We start from the raw sequence: 17,750 nt of genomic DNA on the forward strand, positions 1-17,750 counted from the left end.
TCAAGGTCAAATTCAAATTTCAAGGTCAAGGTCAAAGTTCAAGGTCTAGATCAAAGTTCAAGGTTAAATTTCAAGGTCAAGGTCAAATTTCAAGGTCAAGGTTAAATTTCAAGGTCAAGGTCAAATTTCAAGGTCAAGGTCAATTTCCAGGTCAAAGTCAAAGTTCAAGGTCAAGGTCAAATTTCAAGGTCAAGGTCAAAGTTCAAGGTCAAGGTCAAAGGCCAAGGTCAATGTTCAATGTCAACAGTTGAGGACAAAAGTATGGTGACCAGATAATTATACTAACATGGTATCGGCACAGTCTAGCAGACGAAAACAAGATGGTGGTCTCCAGCGGATGAAGACAAGATGGCGGACATGATGTCATACCAGTTGACGATATATACCTTGGCACTGGTGGTGGTAGATCAGTCTAGGTAGCTTTCATGGAGGAAGGATCGACCGTGTACTCTCGCCGGGAATCGAACCAAGGATGTACATCGATATAATCAAACAGAATTCAAATACGTTAATTTTTTGATGAATTTTGGAATTTTTTTCATTAAATTCGGATAATAAATAAAGATTTTCCAGATGGCATCCAAATTTCAAGATGGTGGACGTGACGTCATACTAGTTGACGATATATATGCTTTGAAAAAAGTGGTGGGAGTCAGTCTGCTAGCACCCACCACGGGGGAAGAATCGGTCGCCATTTTTTTTGCCCTCGCCGGGTTTGAACCGAGGACTCCGAACTCCGTGTCGTAAAAGTATATTTTTTATAAATATTTTTTATTAAAATTTTATTATTTGAATTTTTTTATAATTTTTAAAAAAATTTCATTAAAATCGGATAATAAATAAAAAAGTTAAAGATGGCGGCCGTAATGGAAACTGCAACGGTGACGTCATCATCCAATATGGCGGATAACACAATGCCGGAATTTTCGAGAACACAATGACGTCATTCAAAATGGCGGATACAAGATGGCGGATCCAAAATGGCCGCCGTGATCTACTTGTCCCGTTACGCTATGTCCCGTTACGGTTTGTCCCGTTACGCTGTGTCCCGTTACACTCATCCAAGATGGCCGCCGTGACGTCACAATCCAATATGGCGGTCGGCTCCACCTCCACCGCCTGAGGCCTGATCCAGTAGCCCCATTTACATACTACTTACATAACAGACAAACAAAAAAAAAACAACAAAGAAAATTCAATATTACATTGTCATCCAGTTCTGAGCTATGTTCAAAGTTTCAAGTATCTAGCTCATCGGGAAGATAGATTAAAAACAATTTAAAAATTTGCACTGAACATACAGACAAGAAACCGAGTAAATAAAAGCGTGTTAAAAATATATACGCACATGTTAACACCAAAAATTTATATAAAAAAAAAGTGTTTATGAAACATGAAACATGTATCCATGTTGACATTACTTTATGAATAAAAAAATAATAAAAATGTTTTCTGCACTCTTTTAAATTTACTCATTTCATTACATTTTATAGTATCATTTAAATAATTCTTAAAAGTTGTTTTTTCTTTTTCATTAATATTTGCACGGTGCTGATGTAAGAGTTTCACCGGAAGTGACGTGCATTAAGATTTTACAAGTAGAATCTATAAATCATCTAAATTACACTTGTATTTACAATAATTAATTTAACAAAAACATTTAAGTTATTATATTTTATTGAACAGATAATATTTTTAAAAAATATAAAATAAATTTACAGACACTTAACTGTCGATGACTGACATGTACAAACAACGAACACACAATAACATTGAAGCTTATATAATTATTATGGTGTGGTACATATTCTTTAGGTTATTATTTACAACTCTGAAGAACACAAATAAAAAACTATGACAATTATATTTACAAATACAATTTTTGAAAGCTAATAGTTAAACAATAATTCAACGTTACTCGATGCTACATATTAATTTGAACTCGGCACAAGTCTTTTAAGTATATTTAACATTTATCCCCATATAGCAGATACTAAAACTATCGCTGCACGAAACAGGAATACAAGCTTTAATGTCCAGAAATTATAGCAATTTTCACAAGTGGGTTGACTTTTTCAAAGCTGACTTAGAAGGTATAGCCTTACTTCAAAGTGCACAGGAAGTCTGCATGGTAGAAACGTTTAGACATGACTTAAAAATCCTTAGTAAATTAGTAAAATACCAGTTTTCAACATGAGAATTATAAGCTTTACTATATATAAGTATTACCATAAACAAGTACTGCAGAAAGAACCTGTTGCAGTTTCGTTTTGTTTGGATAAACTCTACAAATTATGTCGTGCTTTGTCTTCAGGAATGTTCTTTTATAGAGAGACACGTCAAATAACCTGTTTCATGAAAACTTTCCTTACAAGTATTTTTTTTTTTTTTAAAATAACACAATAAAATTAAAACCCTGATTTTTTTTCTGGATTTTCAACATTTAGTTCTTCTGTTGGGTAGACGAAACATAACAATGTGACTAATACCTCGTGTCTCTGACGCTCGAGTAGGTTGTTCAGTACATTGCTTGGATTAGAACGGACAGCGATCAGCGCCTCAGCATAAGGCGCGCAGCCACACGCAGCGCTCCTCTCGCTAGACTCGCGAACTAACGATAATAAAGACTGATACCGTCTTCTGTGCATGACTCCTACATTGGCTTACAGCTTGCCAATAGAACTTTCGAAAGCTGCGCTTTGTTCACAAACGGTAACTCCAACTGATACACGCGTCAGTTAAAATTACTTAAGGGATGGTTGTATTTGAAAGTATAAACATATAAATGTGCTATACAGCAAGACTGATGAATGATATAGACGTCCAGTTAGGGAACTACAGAGTATTATGTATTCATTAAGAAATCTGAGAAAAATAAGGACGACTCAAAATCACGTTTAGTACTATAAATATCGCTCATGTATCTCTTCTAGTAAGGTTTAAGTTGAAGTATTCACCAGGCATAAAATTGAATCCTGATAATTATTTTATCTTTTTAATAATTAATTGGTTTGCAAACCTGATGGATTATCTGGTCAATGTATATAAGCAGTGTTATATATTTTCGTCGAGTCTAAAACCTGGCATAAATGTGATAGCGTTTACGAACCAATTGTCGAATTGTACGCATAAACGTGATTACATTGTAAAACATTTTTTTAAAGGTTTTACAAGGAAAATCCTTTGGAAACTCAGTTGCCAAACGATATCACTTGCAAAAACTTCAAGGCATAGCTTTGTAAATTTGCTTAATGGTATCTACAAAGCTCCGCCTTGAAAAATTTACGAGTGATAAAGTTCGTAACTGAGTTTCCAAGGACTATCTTCTTAAAAGTGCGAACGTTATTTTTTACAGTGTACTGATCAGTGGCGGATCCAGAGGATTTCAGAGTAGCCAGAGAAAAAATGTCTTAAAATCACTAAATTTGTATTTAATCTACTCACACTACACACAACATCCAACCAGCAGATTTTATGATTCTACAAGAAATTCATTAATTATATTAAAATATTTTATTGGTTTCAGAAACAAAAAAATTATTTTCGGCAATATTAATGTAGCAGACAACCGGTTTTTTTCGGGGGGGGGGGAGGCACTTAACCCTGGTGCCCCCTCCTTGGATCCGCCACTGGTACTGATGGGGGTGCGTGGAAGTGGACAGCACTGACTTCACGAAAGACTGCGTCAGCGATTGTTTAAGGGGTGTCGGGACGATTCAGGACCGGTCAACAGAAATAGCTGGAAGTTGATCCGAGGAACCAGGCTCGGAGGAAGTATCCTCACAGCCGGATCACGTCCACGTCAGACTCGTCGTCGCCGATGCGGTCCACGGTCGGACTGAAGGCGACCGACTTCCTGGGCGGCGCCTCCCCCTCCTCCCCCTCCTCCTCCTCCTCCTCGGTGCCGTCCAAGGGCGGGCCTCGCTGCTGGCCGTCGTACTTGTTGAGCTGCTCGTTGTACGCCACCATGATGTTGGCCTCGTAGGCCGACATGGGCGGCTCGTTCAGCCTGGGGACAGGGTTCCGGCTCAGCGGGGCTCAGCGGGGCTCAGCGGGGCTCAGCGGGGCTCAGCGACCCCAACACCGCGACGACAACTAGTAGCTAGTCTGCAGATGACTAGTCTGCAGATGGTTCGGCCTTTGGTTTTGCTCAGTGATTTATTTGGAGGCGTCCAAACCTGCACTGGCCAGGTGCTGTTTGTTTGAATGGCGTATGGCCGATAGGGATACTTGGGCCTTAAAGTGATCGAGTGTGTATACAAAACTCCGGCAAGACCACCAGGGTTTTGTTTAGACTGGAAGGTCTCTGGCCGTTAAGGACACCGGAGTCATTGAGTGATCTATGGTGTGGATAACACTCCGATCAGGCCAGGTGATGTTTGATTTGAGGATCTCTGGCCGGTAGGGATCCCAGACTGATCAACGGTGTCATTTGTCCATTGCTGTCCCACGAGGTCACCATCGTCTTAAGGTTCAATTTTACACGCCACGTTAGGTGCAACGTTTACTTTTCACTGCTGGCAATCAAGTTATATTCCTGTAAACATGTTACTTTAATTTTTTCATTTGTTGTTTAATCGCAAATTTTGTCAGCATATATTAATCAAACATTATCTGTAAGCTGTAAAAATGACATGCAATTAAAAGTCTTGTGATGATGAAAGTTACGAATAAACATAAAATGCAAGATTCCCATAATGATAGATTTAGAAGAAGAGTGGTAAAAAAATATAATGACAAGAACTTAAAATAATCAACATGGCGTGCGAGAACGAATATTAAGTCTATGTTGCGAACCGTATTTGTGTGTTGAACCAGAAGCTAAGTGGCACTATGGCACGACAATAGCACCGCGTCACTCAAAAAGTACCTACAAGTGACTTAACTGACGGGGTTAATCAAGTCTTGTTTTACTGGGTAAGATGTCTAGTTTATCCCTCCCCCACTCATTCTCCAGCCCACGTTACCAATGAATTATAGGCATTTACTATTAACAAACATGCAGTTTGGTTTGTGTATGTCACAGAAAACGCAGAATTAGTTAGGCTATTTAGACGCATGTTTTTCTTCTCGGCCGTTATGCCTCATGCATTATAACTGTTATTATTTTAAGCCAGTCATTACTCAAACAGAAACAGAGTGATTTCACTTACGTGGGCGAATCGCTGCTATCGGCCCGTATGATGTTGTCGTAAGAACCTTCGCTTGAACCTCTTCTACGCCTGGAACACAATTCAACATTCAACGTTAACTACTTTGGCAATTGGGGAGGATACCTGACTCTCACAATACCTCCCCACCCCACAAACCAATAAAAATATATTTTATGCGAGGAGGTAGAAACGTATAGCTAGAAATACATAGGTTTTGAGGGGGCTCGTAAATTTTACAATCACTGCACAATTTAAAAATCTTAATAATGTATACATATTAAAACAATAGTATAGTCACATCTGAAGGAAGTACCTAAACTGGTTCATTTACACAGCAAAACAATAAGGAATCAATAAAAGTGTACTATTTATTCATTACTATAACCAAAAATTACCATACACATATACTCGTGAGAAGGACGTGGAATTATGGGCGTATGTCCCGTTCCAGGTCATGATTTTAGATTTATATTAATCACTGATCAACTTTTAGACATTTTCAATCGTTTAACTTTCACGAAATGAAAAATATATATAGTTGCATACTTTTTGCATAATTAGCTGCCAAAGTTACATTTTTAACCTTTTTGGGTTGTACAAATAAGGAGAATTTAATTTACTGCAGAACTGAAACTTTTTAGGATTAACTGCAATGCCACTGGCTACTTCAAGAAATGGTTTGCATTTCTATCACAAAAACTCATTTCATGTTTCTTGGCTGTCAACATCATAAAAATTTGGAGAATTTTGAAATGTCAGGTAAAATAATTAATATTTTCTGAAAGAAATGCAAACCATTTCTTGAAGTAGCCAGTGGCATCGCAGTTACTCCTAAAAAGTTTCAGTTCTGCAATAAATTAAATTCTCCTTATTTGTACAACCCAAAAAGGTTAAAAATGTAACTTTGGCAGCTAATTATGCAAAAAGTATGCAACTATATATATTTTTCATTTCGTGAAAGTTAAACGATTGAAAATGTCTAAAAGTTGATCAGTGATTAATATAAATCTAAAATCATGACCTGGAACGGGACATACGCCCTTAAAGCGGTTACGAAATGTTTCACCGTTTCAAGATGGGGGCTCTTTTTCTGGCTTGCAGTACTAACCGAATTATGTTTCTTTCCGATATTTAGTACAACTACGGCCAAACACTTTGTCTAATCGAATCCAGAGACCATTTAATGAATATATATAATTATTTAGATATAAATACATGTAGGAATAGCTTAAAGTCTCCCATGATAAACAAAATTCATTACACTTTAACTATGCTAGTAAAAGATTAAATGTTTGGTTGATCTTTGTTCTCTACAATTAAATATTTGTTGTTACATGAGAACGACCACTGCCCTTAGGAAGTCTAGGAGATTCTAGGTTTCTGTCCTTGTTTTCTCAAAATGTCTCTCGTCTCGCATTTCTATCGATATTGCACCTGCAATACTCTCCTTCAAGATATTAATGTTAAGAATTGGTGTCGAATAACCGTAGCCTTATCATACTTTCATAAAAAATTCAAGTGGGTTTACATTAGGAGAATGTGGTGGCAATGCTATGGAACTACACTTACCAATCCGGTGGGGAAACTTGCTCCCTAGATGTTACTGATACATAAACCCCAATGTGGTGGTGTTTCAGAAATACGTTTTACAACTTATATCCAGTTATTCCCGACTGAAGAATAGAAACTAGGAATAACGTTAGTAAACCTAGGATCGACTCAAACAAGAAAGACTGTGCAATACAAATGTACGAGAAGTAGAGGAACAAACGTTTGTATGCGACTAACTACAAGACCATCAATAAAGCGGAAAAAAATGGAGATGGTAGCCTCAATGTGGTACTCGTTACAAATACGAATTAGATAAATGTGTTATGCTGTATGAAAAAGTCAGTAAATCAATCACATGTACTCTAAAATAAAATATTTTAACTTTTTTTGAAAAAGATTTTATATCTGCGTTTATTTATTACTTCAAATTATGAAACTAGGCAGTAACTTGCTGGAACAGAAGCAACGACGGAATAATTGAAAACGCAGAATATGTAAGTGATCTTACTTTCACTTTTCCTATACATAATAAATAACAATTGTCAGTTAAAAAAATTAATTTATGAAGTACAAGAATAAAATAACTGTATCTTTATTTATAAGCAGAAATGGGAAAACAATTTTAAAACAGAATAAAGTAAAATTCAATGTAACTTTTTAAATAGCGTACCGAACTAATGCCACAACTAGTAGCTAGTTTTTAATAATCAAGCTGCAAATGATCTGGTATTAGTTTTGCTCAGAAAATTATATTTATAGAATCCAAAAATACGCTAAAATTTACAAGTGTTTGGAATCGCATGTAGCTCCAAATTTAGTATTTAAGGTTTTCGGATCGCAGTATTTCGTGGCCAGAGTCTCTAACTTCCTCTAGGCTCCTGGTCTGAGGTCACGTTCCTAGAACCGATGATGTTTCGGCGTGCCTTGTCGCTTTCATCTTCAAGTGCGACTATAAACATTTGCGCGGATAAGCCAAGACGTAGTTAAAAGGTTTTCCAAGACAATAAATGGCAAAAACTTTTCAACAACTAACATAAGACGTAAACGCAAAAACTAGGTACAAACGGACACCTGACGACTCGAAGTAAATGTTTTCATGCGCAAAGCCTTTCTTCCGGACGAGCTCACGAGGTCCTACGAACATAAAGATTTTTGATAGATTTGATGATGTTTTTACGTCACACGGTTTTGCATAGAGGAAGACGGTTACGTGAATTATAATATTATAAGTTATTCATCGTCATTACGATTAAACTTTCTTTAATGTACCTTTATGTGCACATTCAACCCTTATAGGTCACGGTGAAATACCTAATCCACTGGTAAATGGTTACGCCATTTCATCGCCTAAGACACCCGACAAAACATACACCCCCTTCTCCATACCCATTAAGTTGACCACCAGTTAGGAGAAATTGATTCCCCAAGAGAGTCACAAGGCGGCGTCCATCTCAGCCACACAGACTACCCGTGAAACGGTCGGTCGGGGACCCATCCCATCAGACCAGACTAGCGGTCCAGACTAGTACCGGGTAGGGACCGGAAAAATTCGCGGATTCATTTCGCGTTATGCGAGAATCCAAACAACTGTACCTTCATGTTGCTTCTGTGATTGGCTTACAGTTTGTCTGAAGGACTTTGAGCCAATGGGTTTCTTGGCGGCCAACATGACACATGATTCGCGAACATGTGGGTTAGATCCCGGCAGTCAGTGGTGCTCCCTCTGGGAGAACAACTGGAGGGCTGCCCCGTCCCAACGCAGGTTGGACACAGAGAGCGGCCAGCAGCCCCGGCACAAGAGACTGGAAAAATTCGCGCTTTGCTGTGTGAGTTAAACTCTTAAAAAACCATTTTGATCATCTTGTTATTTTTTTTTTAAGTTTCTCTGTTTATTTTAATGCAGCTATACTAACCTAACTAACCGTCCATAGTGTTTTAAAGTAGCTAACCTAACCGACCACTTTTAATATTTGAATTCATTTTTCCTGGACAAAAATAAAACAAATTCCGAGGTTGGCCGAAGGTGAATATTCGGGCGTGTTCAGGCAGGGACAGAACTTGATGGACATCTTAGGCTTCTATTCGGAGACTTGGGTTCCGTTCCCCACTCCCGGCCATTGCGTGGAAGAACACGGCCGTTGCTGTGTGCAACCAGTTCACCGTGCACACCCAGCTGTATGCACTGAGACGACTTTTGGGAAAACTCTTAAGTTACGAATTTTATTTTATTAGGCTAGAGTCAATTCTTCGAGGAAGCTGGAAATTACAGTGCTTCAGGTGGGTTTCGGCGTGCTGGAAGGTTTCATGCCAATACACGGCATTAACCTAATAAACTTCTAGGCAACGACAGTTTACATTTTAAAAATTGGCAGTTTGAAAAAAGTTTAGTAATGTTGTCAGCGCACGCAGCGCAGCGGTTGGCGAGCACAATGTGACAACTTTAATAGCTTTGCCTCATTGAAACTTTAGTAAGGCGTTTTGACATTTGGGCGCATTATTTTTGAATACGTTTCACTCACATGAAGAAATATTTTTAGTAATAAATGAGACCTGAATTATTTTAGGAGTTTGTAGATAGAACAATTTTTAACGAATTTTATATTAAATGATGGGATCCCAGAAATATAAATATTTTTCTCATGGTGAAGCGTTAGGATCGCCGCTTCGTTCAAAATCCGCGCGTCTGCGCGGGCGGCGACTCGTCGTCCCCTCCTTCCTTCCCCCTCCTAGTGTGTGCTGGCTTGCTTCTCGCCTCCCCTCCTCCGGTCGGCGCATGCGCGCTGCGCGGCACATATGTTATAAAACCTGGAGATTTCGAATTAATCTCTTGTTCTTCGTATATCAACCAGCTCGTCTGATATCGTTTAGTCTCTTTTGAGAGCTCGAGTAATTGTTAGCCAGCATGTAGTCAGTCAGTTAGACTTTAACTTTGTACGACGTGCGCGACCTCGGGGGAAAGAAAATGTAAGTTGGAGTGAGGCAGTGGCCCTTGCCATAATGTAAACGTTTGTTGAATTTTGTGTGTTTTGTCTAAATTCCCTTTCGATTGCCATCTGGAAAATTTCTTTTGGATTTCATGTAACTTGATTTAATTTAACTTCATTGGTTTGTAACTGTTCTCCCCTGAGTCGTCGACGTACGTAAAACGTATGATAAATTTTCATTTTTAGATAATGTAACTTATTTTTGTAACGCACGTAATGCGCATAAGGCTGTGGGTTTTCCCTGCATTTTGGCAATCTTGTAATTTGGTAGTTTCAATGCGTCTACCTTAATGGCCCTTAATGGGACCGCGCATGTTTTGTACTACGTTGCGCCGGCGTAAAATCTCACCTTTTGTAGCCTTGATAATGGCTCGTTCACTGTTGCTGTGTGTGTTAAACTCTTAAAAAACCATTTTGATCACCTTGTTAGTAGGTATATAAAGTATGTATGAGGGCACCGGAGGAGGGAGGGGGATCCGGGGATCCGATCCAGCTACCTTAAGGCTTCGCTTCATCAGCCATGTTGGATTACATCACTTCCGACAGCCATGCACTCACGAAAAAGTGTCCCGTTACGTTCATTAACCATGTACGCACGAAAAAGTGTCCCGTTACGTTCATCAGCCATGTACGCACGAAAAAATGTCCCGTTACGACGGACAGACCAGCTCGCCAGGACGTCTCGCTCTGAAAAGTATTAGGCGGTAATAAACAGCCAGGAGGTAACGAATATAAGCCTACTTCTACACGTGTTATGAACGCCGGATACATACGGCCAGGCAACCGTGTGTTTTGGCGCGCTCTACTTCCACGACGCGCAACGGCACCGGCAAGTTTTTATTACTACCTCCTCTCAAGTTCTGATCTCCTAATACTTCACAGCAGAGAAGCGCTGTTGGTCGGAGCCCGTAGGTATTCCTTCGCACGCCTAACCTAACCTAACCTAAACTAACCTCACCTAACCTAATCCATATGCTAATCTATGCTAACCTTACCTAACCTAAACTAAACTAAACTAAAATAACCTCACCTAACCTAATCCATATGCTAATCTATGCTAACCTAACCTAACCTAACCTAACCTAACCTAACCTAACCTAACCTAACCTAAACTAACCTAACCTAACCTAATTCATATGCTAATCTAACCTAACCTAACCTAACCTAACCTAAACTAAACTAAAATAAACTAAACTAAACTAAACCTAACCTAACCTAACCTAACCTAACCTAACCTATCCTAATCCATATGCTAATCTATGCTAACCTAACCTAACCTAACCTAACCTAACCTAATCCATATGCTAATCTATGCAAACCTAACCTAACCTAACCTAACCTAATCCATATGCTAATCTATGCAAACCTAACCTAACCTAAACTAAACTAACCTAACCTAACCTAACCTAATCCATATGCTAATCTATGCAAACCTAACCTAACCTAAACTAAACTAAACTAACCTAACCTAACCTAATCCATATGCTAATCTATGATAACCTAACCTAACCTAACCTAAACTAAACTAAACTAAACTAAACTAAACCTAACCTAACCTACCCAAACCTAACCTAACCTAACCTAACCTAATCCATATGCTAATCTATGCTACCTAACCTAACCTAACCTAATCCATATGCTAATCTATGCTAACCTAACCTAATCCATGCCAATCTATGCTAATCCATGTCAATCTATGCCAATCCGTATGCCAATTTATGCTAATTCGTATACCAATCTATGCTAACCTGTATGCCAATCTATGCTAATCCGTATGTCAATCTATGCTAATCCATATGTTAATCCATGCTAATCCATTTGACATTTTGTATTTCTAGAAATTTCCACCAACTTCGAATCATGTCGTCACCGTTGCAATTTTCGTTACGGTCGCCATCTTGAAAATCCGCAATTTTTATGTTAGAAAATCGGGAAAAATTTTAAAAATCATTAAAAAAATTAAATAATCGAATTAAATAAAAATCTTAAAAACCACTGTTGCAGTTATTGTTACGGTCGACATCTTGGATTATATAAATGTTGCATATTTCGTTACACCCGCCATCTTGGTTGAGTACCATATCATTCTTACACTTTTCGTTAAGACCGCCATTTTGGGTCCTATTAATGTTACAATTATCGTTATGGTCGCCATCTTTAAATTTAGACACCATCTTGAAAATCTTTATTTATTATACGATTTTAATGAAAAAAAAAGTTCAAAATTCATCAAAAAATTAACTTAATAGAATTCTGTTTATATCGATTCCCGTCCTTGATTCGAAACCGGCGAGGGCAAAAAATATAAAATCAATAGATCCTTCCTCCACAGAAGCCACCTTCAGACTGACCTACCTCCACCAATAACAAGGTATTTACCATCAGCTGGTATGACGTCACCACACCTTTGACCTTGACCTTGACCTTTGACTTTGACCTTGACCTTCGACCTTGACCTTGAAATTTGACCTTGACCTTGAAATTTTTCCTTGACCTTGAAATTTGACCTTGACCTTGAAATTTAACCTTAACCTTGAAATTTGACCTCGACATTGATATTTGACTTTGACCTTGATGTCCATCACGGATCCGTCATTTTATGTTCAGTACATGCTAGCGGTCATTGCCACCATCATGTTTTCGTCTGCTGGAGGTCACCATATTGTGTGTACTTGTCTTACCATCATGCAAATTCTATTCTAACATGCTACAGTGCAGTAATAATTTATTATTGCTGAGGTGCCCACCATCTTGAAATTTGACCGCCATGTTGAAATCATGTAATTATTTAGTTAGAAATGCGGGGAAAATTCCAATAGTCTCCGAAAAAATCAATTATTAATTTACAAATTGAATCGATGGATCCATGTCCACGGTTCGATTCTTGACCAGTGACAGTTGTAACTAATTATTAAATAAATTTTAAATTCTTTTTTCCGTTACCTTTCGCGGAGTTTATTAATCATAAGTCAATATACCTAACCAAAGAATTAATACAGTGACGATAAGCCTATCATGAAAGTCTAATTTTTGAATAATCTGAATAACCTATAAGCCGTTCATGTACAAAACCGCACATAAAGAACAATTGTCTTCAGTCCATGAGACCGAGTCATGTCATTATCAGACGTATAGGCTAGTCATTTCAGGACCACATGACCTTCGTCGTTAGCTAATTATATTCAATTAATCCATCGTGACATTTTTATACATTCTAAAGGAGCAAGTAACCTTGAAAAATATTTTAGTAACACCAAGAGGTGATAAACTAGTAAATATTCAATCACTACATTTTGTACTACGCGCAATCAACAAAAAGGAAGCACCATCAACAAAAAGACAGCACCACCAACGAAAAGGCAGCTCCGCCAACGAAAAGGCAGCACATTTGGAAGCAACGACAACGAAAAGGCAGCACAGCCAACGAAAATACAGCACATTTGGAAGCACCGACAACGAAAAGACAGCAGCGACAACGAAAAGACAGAACATTTGGAAGCACCGACAACGAAAAGGCACCACATTTGGAAGCACCGACCACGAAAAGTCAGCACCGCTTTCGAAAAGGCAGCACATTTGGAAGCACCGTCAACGAAAAGGCACGGACCGCAAGACCGGGCCATGAACAATGTCAGTCATATAGTCCATGAACACAGTACACACAGAAAAACGGAATGTACACCCAGTACACACAGGAAAACGTAATTTACACACAGGAAAACGGAATATACACACAGTACACACAGGAAAACGGAATGAACACACAGTACACACAGGAAAACGAAATGTACACACAGTAAACACAAGAAAACGGAATGTACACACAGTAAACACAAGAAAACGGAATGTACACACAGTACACACAGAAAACGGAACGTACACACAGTACACACAGGAAACGGTACGTACACACAGTACAAACAAGAAACGGAACGTACACACAGTACACACAGGAAACGGAACGTATACACACAGTACACACAAGAAACGGAACGTACACACAGTACACACAGGAAACGGAACGTATACACACAGTACACACAGGAAACGGAACGTACACACAGTACACACAGGAAACGGAACGTACACACAGTACACACAGGAAACGGAACGTATACACACAGTACACACAAGAAACGGAACGTACACACAGTACACACAGGAAACGGAACGTATACACACAGTACACACAGGAAACGGAACGTACACACAGTACACACAGGAAACTAAACGTACACACAGTACACACAGAAAACGGAACGTATACACACAGTACACACAGGAAACGGTACGTACACACAAGAAACGGAACGTACACACAGTACACACAGGAAACGGAACATACACACAGTACACACAGGAAACTAAACGTACACACAGTACATACAGGAAACGGAACGTATACACACAGTACACACAGGAAACGGTACGTACACACAGTACACACAAGAAACGGAACGTACACACAGTACACACAGGAAACGGAACGTATACACACAGTACACACAGGAAACGGAACGTACACACAGTACACACAGGAAACGGAACGTATACACACAGTACACACAGGAAACGGAACGTACACACAGTACACACAGGAAACGGAACGTACACACAGTACACACAGGAAACTAAACGTACACACAGTACACACAGGAAACGAAACGTATACACAGTACACACAGGAAACGGAACGTACACACAGTACACACAGGAAACAGAACGTACACACAGTACACACAGGAAACGAAACGTACACACAGTACACACTCGAAACGTATACACACAGTACACACAGGAAACGGAATGATCACACATACAGTAGCGGAAACACACAGGCTTAGTTGGAAATCAGAATACAAGAAATAAAAACATTAAATTTTTACTTTCAATATTTAATTACTTCTCAACATTACACAAATACAAGTAAAAGAAGCCATTATTGTATGTAGCCTGCTTTCCTTAGTTCTTTGAGTATGAAGGATATTTCTTTGATGCACGAATAGTTTCCTTCACAAAGCGAGCCATGTAGAAGTCTTAGCCGGTCAACCATTATGTTTGGATCTTTCCATGATGTGTAATCAATCTCTTCTACCACCATCTTACTTGCTTGTTTATTATAAATACTGTCAATATCACAATCATCCCAGTGATCATAATAAGCATTATCAGATTTATTTATTATAACACGACGTTTCCAACGTTTCGGTCTCAGGACATCGCCACATTCTTCGATCTTGTCAGCTCTAGGTGCTTCATCACAGTCTATACCTTTGTCAACAGCCTCAGAGTCACTGTAACAATCACTGTAGAAGACATCCTCTTCACCCAGATTACCGTATGAATTCGCTATAGATGATGTCGAAGTGTCTTCATCGTCTTCATGCTTCCTTTTTAGGAGTCCATCATTTTTACAAAGAATGGAGGATCTACTGAATATAGGCTTGAATGTATTCTCACTTTTCACGGTGTTGATACTGCCATTAGTTTCAGTCTTCCCGAAGCCATTAGCATCCTTCAATTTATGTTCTTTCTCACGATCGGGTGAGCTAATACCATCACGCTCAGGACAAGGAAAATTATTGTCGTAATGCAGATCACTCTTCTTTAGTCTAGTGGATCCATCAGTGTCCTCTATGCCGTAAGTAGTCTTGACTTTACATGTTCTACCATGTCTTTTTAAGCTGTCAATTCGTGTTAACAACCTGCTACAACGATTACAGCTTAACATGTTGCGTAGTGGGTTTCTAGCACAATCATTCTTCCCATGACGTCTAGCATTCCTTCTCATGGCAAAATCCTTGCCACAGTAACTACAGCGGCTTCCTTCCGATTCAGCTGCAGATAACAAACCACGATCCATGGTAGCTTCTGTGACTAATGCCAGATGCAAACTAAGAGTTTTAAATTAGATCCAATACTTAAATAGAAATTTTTTCATATTTCATCAGCGAGAGTTAATTTATCTCATACAAAAGTACTTGCTGCAACTAGTTCTGCTTTTCAACAACTAATGACGTCACGTATTGCTTGCAGGTAAATAATATTTAGTTCTTTAATGCAGGATGCGGGATGCTCACTAGCGATCGCAAAAGAAAGATGGCTTCGCTAGACTCCAAGGAAAAGGAAGTTCGTCTTGCATGTTGGTGCTCCACAGATGTCTCATGGAGTAATATTAATTTGACTGAGTAATGATATTTTTTAATTCCACCTGATAAAAATATTGCAAGTTTTGATTTAGTAGCAGAAATTATCGAATTAAATGTAACTCCAAATAAAATGACATGTCTCATTAAGAGTAAAACTCCTTCATGGAGAGATCGGTTTCTCAGAATAGTCAGATACACTTGAAGAAACCACAGGAATGATTGCAAGAACACGGGAAAAACCATCAAAATATTGATAAGAATAATCAGGAGCACACGGAGAAAAATCATCATAATATTGACAAGAATTATCGGGAGCACACGGAGAAAAACCATCATAATATTGACAAGAATTATCGGGAGCACACGGAAAAAACCGACAAAATATTGACAAAATTTATCGGGAGCACACGGAGAAAACCACCACACATTTTCTTGGATATCATTAAATTTAAAAATAAAATTAAAAATAAAAATAAATTAATAAAAAATTTAAAACAAAAAAAATCTACAAAAAAATACACAAAATTCTGCTAGCTTGTAAACTTATCATTGATGAGCAAAGATAAGTTTTAGTACAAGCCAGCAGAATTTTGTGTATTTTTTTTGTAGATTTTTTTGTTTTAAATTTTTTATTAATTTATTTTTATTTTTAATTTTTTTTTTTAATTTAATGATATCCAAGAAAATGTGTGGTGGTTTTCTCCGTGTGCTCCCGATAAATTTTGTCAATATTTTGTCGGTTTTTTCCGTGTGCTCCCGATAATTCTTGTCAATATTATGATGGTTTTTCTCCGTGTGCTCCCGATAATTCTTGTCAATATTATGATGATTTTTCTCCGTGTGCTCCTGATTATTCTTATCAATATTTTGATGGTTTTTCCCGTGTTCTTGCAATCATTCCTGTGGTTTCTTCAAGTGTATCTGACTATTCTGAGAAACCGATCTCTCCATGAAGGAGTTTTACTCTTAATGAGACATGTCATTTTATTTGGAGTTACATTTAATTCGATAATTTCTGCTACTAAATCAAAACTTGCAATATTTTTATCAGGTGGAATTAAAAAATATCATTACTCAGTCAAATTAATATTACTCCATGAGACATCTGTGGAGCACCAACATGCAAGACGAACTTCCTTTTCCTTGGAGTCTAGCGAAGCCATCTTTCTTTTGCGATCGCTAGTGAGCATCCCGCATCCTGCATTAAAGAACTAAATATTATTTACCTGCAAGCAATACGTGACGTCATTAGTTGTTGAAAAGCAGAACTAGTTGCAGCAAGTACTTTTGTATGAGATAAATTAACTCTCGCTGATGAAATATGAAAAAATTTCTATTTAAGTATTGGATCTAATTTAAAACTCTTAGTTTGCATCTGGCATTAGTCACAGAAGCTACCATGGATCGTGGTTTGTTATCTGCAGCTGAATCGGAAGGAAGCCGCTGTAGTTACTGTGGCAAGGATTTTGCCATGAGAAGGAATGCTAGACGTCATGGGAAGAATGATTGTGCTAGAAACCCACTACGCAACATGTTAAGCTGTAATCGTTGTAGCAGGTTGTTAACACGAATTGACAGCTTAAAAAGACATGGTAGAACATGTAAAGTCAAGACTACTTACGGCATAGAGGACACTGATGGATCCACTAGACTAAAGAAGAGTGATCTGCATTACGACAATAATTTTCCTTGTCCTGAGCGTGATGGTATTAGCTCACCCGATCGTGAGAAAGAACATAAATTGAAGGATGCTAATGGCTTCGGGAAGACTGAAACTAATGGCAGTATCAACACCGTGAAAAGTGAGAATACATTCAAGCCTATATTCAGTAGATCCTCCATTCTTTGTAAAAATGATGGACTCCTAAAAAGGAAGCATGAAGACGATGAAGACACTTCGACATCATCTATAG

At 38.3% G+C, this 17,750-nt stretch overlaps 1 protein-coding gene across 7 annotated transcripts in view; it reads right to left on the minus strand.

Annotated features, from left to right (window-relative positions):
• Positions 1-1,659: 1,659 nt before the first annotated feature.
• Positions 1,660-17,750, minus strand: part of LOC134533759 (mucin-5AC-like) — a 144,920-nt gene continuing 128,829 nt past the window's right edge. For 4 of the 7 annotated variants that reach the window (XM_063371397.1, XM_063371396.1, XM_063371395.1 and 1 more), the window contains 2 exons: positions 5,154-5,222; positions 1,766-4,009 (listed from right to left, as the gene is read on the minus strand). In XM_063371397.1, coding sequence (XP_063227467.1) covers positions 3,781-4,009; positions 5,154-5,222 — 298 coding nt within the window. In that variant the 3' untranslated portion in view covers positions 1,766-3,780. Of the gene's footprint in view, positions 4,010-5,153; positions 5,223-17,750 lie in introns of all 7 variants that reach the window. The other 3 variants (XM_063371394.1, XM_063371393.1, XM_063371391.1) reach the window with 2 other exon arrangements.

This window comes from Bacillus rossius, chromosome 7 (assembly GCF_032445375.1).
Source record: "Bacillus rossius redtenbacheri isolate Brsri chromosome 7, Brsri_v3, whole genome shotgun sequence".
Lineage (NCBI taxonomy): Eukaryota > Metazoa > Arthropoda > Insecta > Phasmatodea > Bacillidae > Bacillus > Bacillus rossius.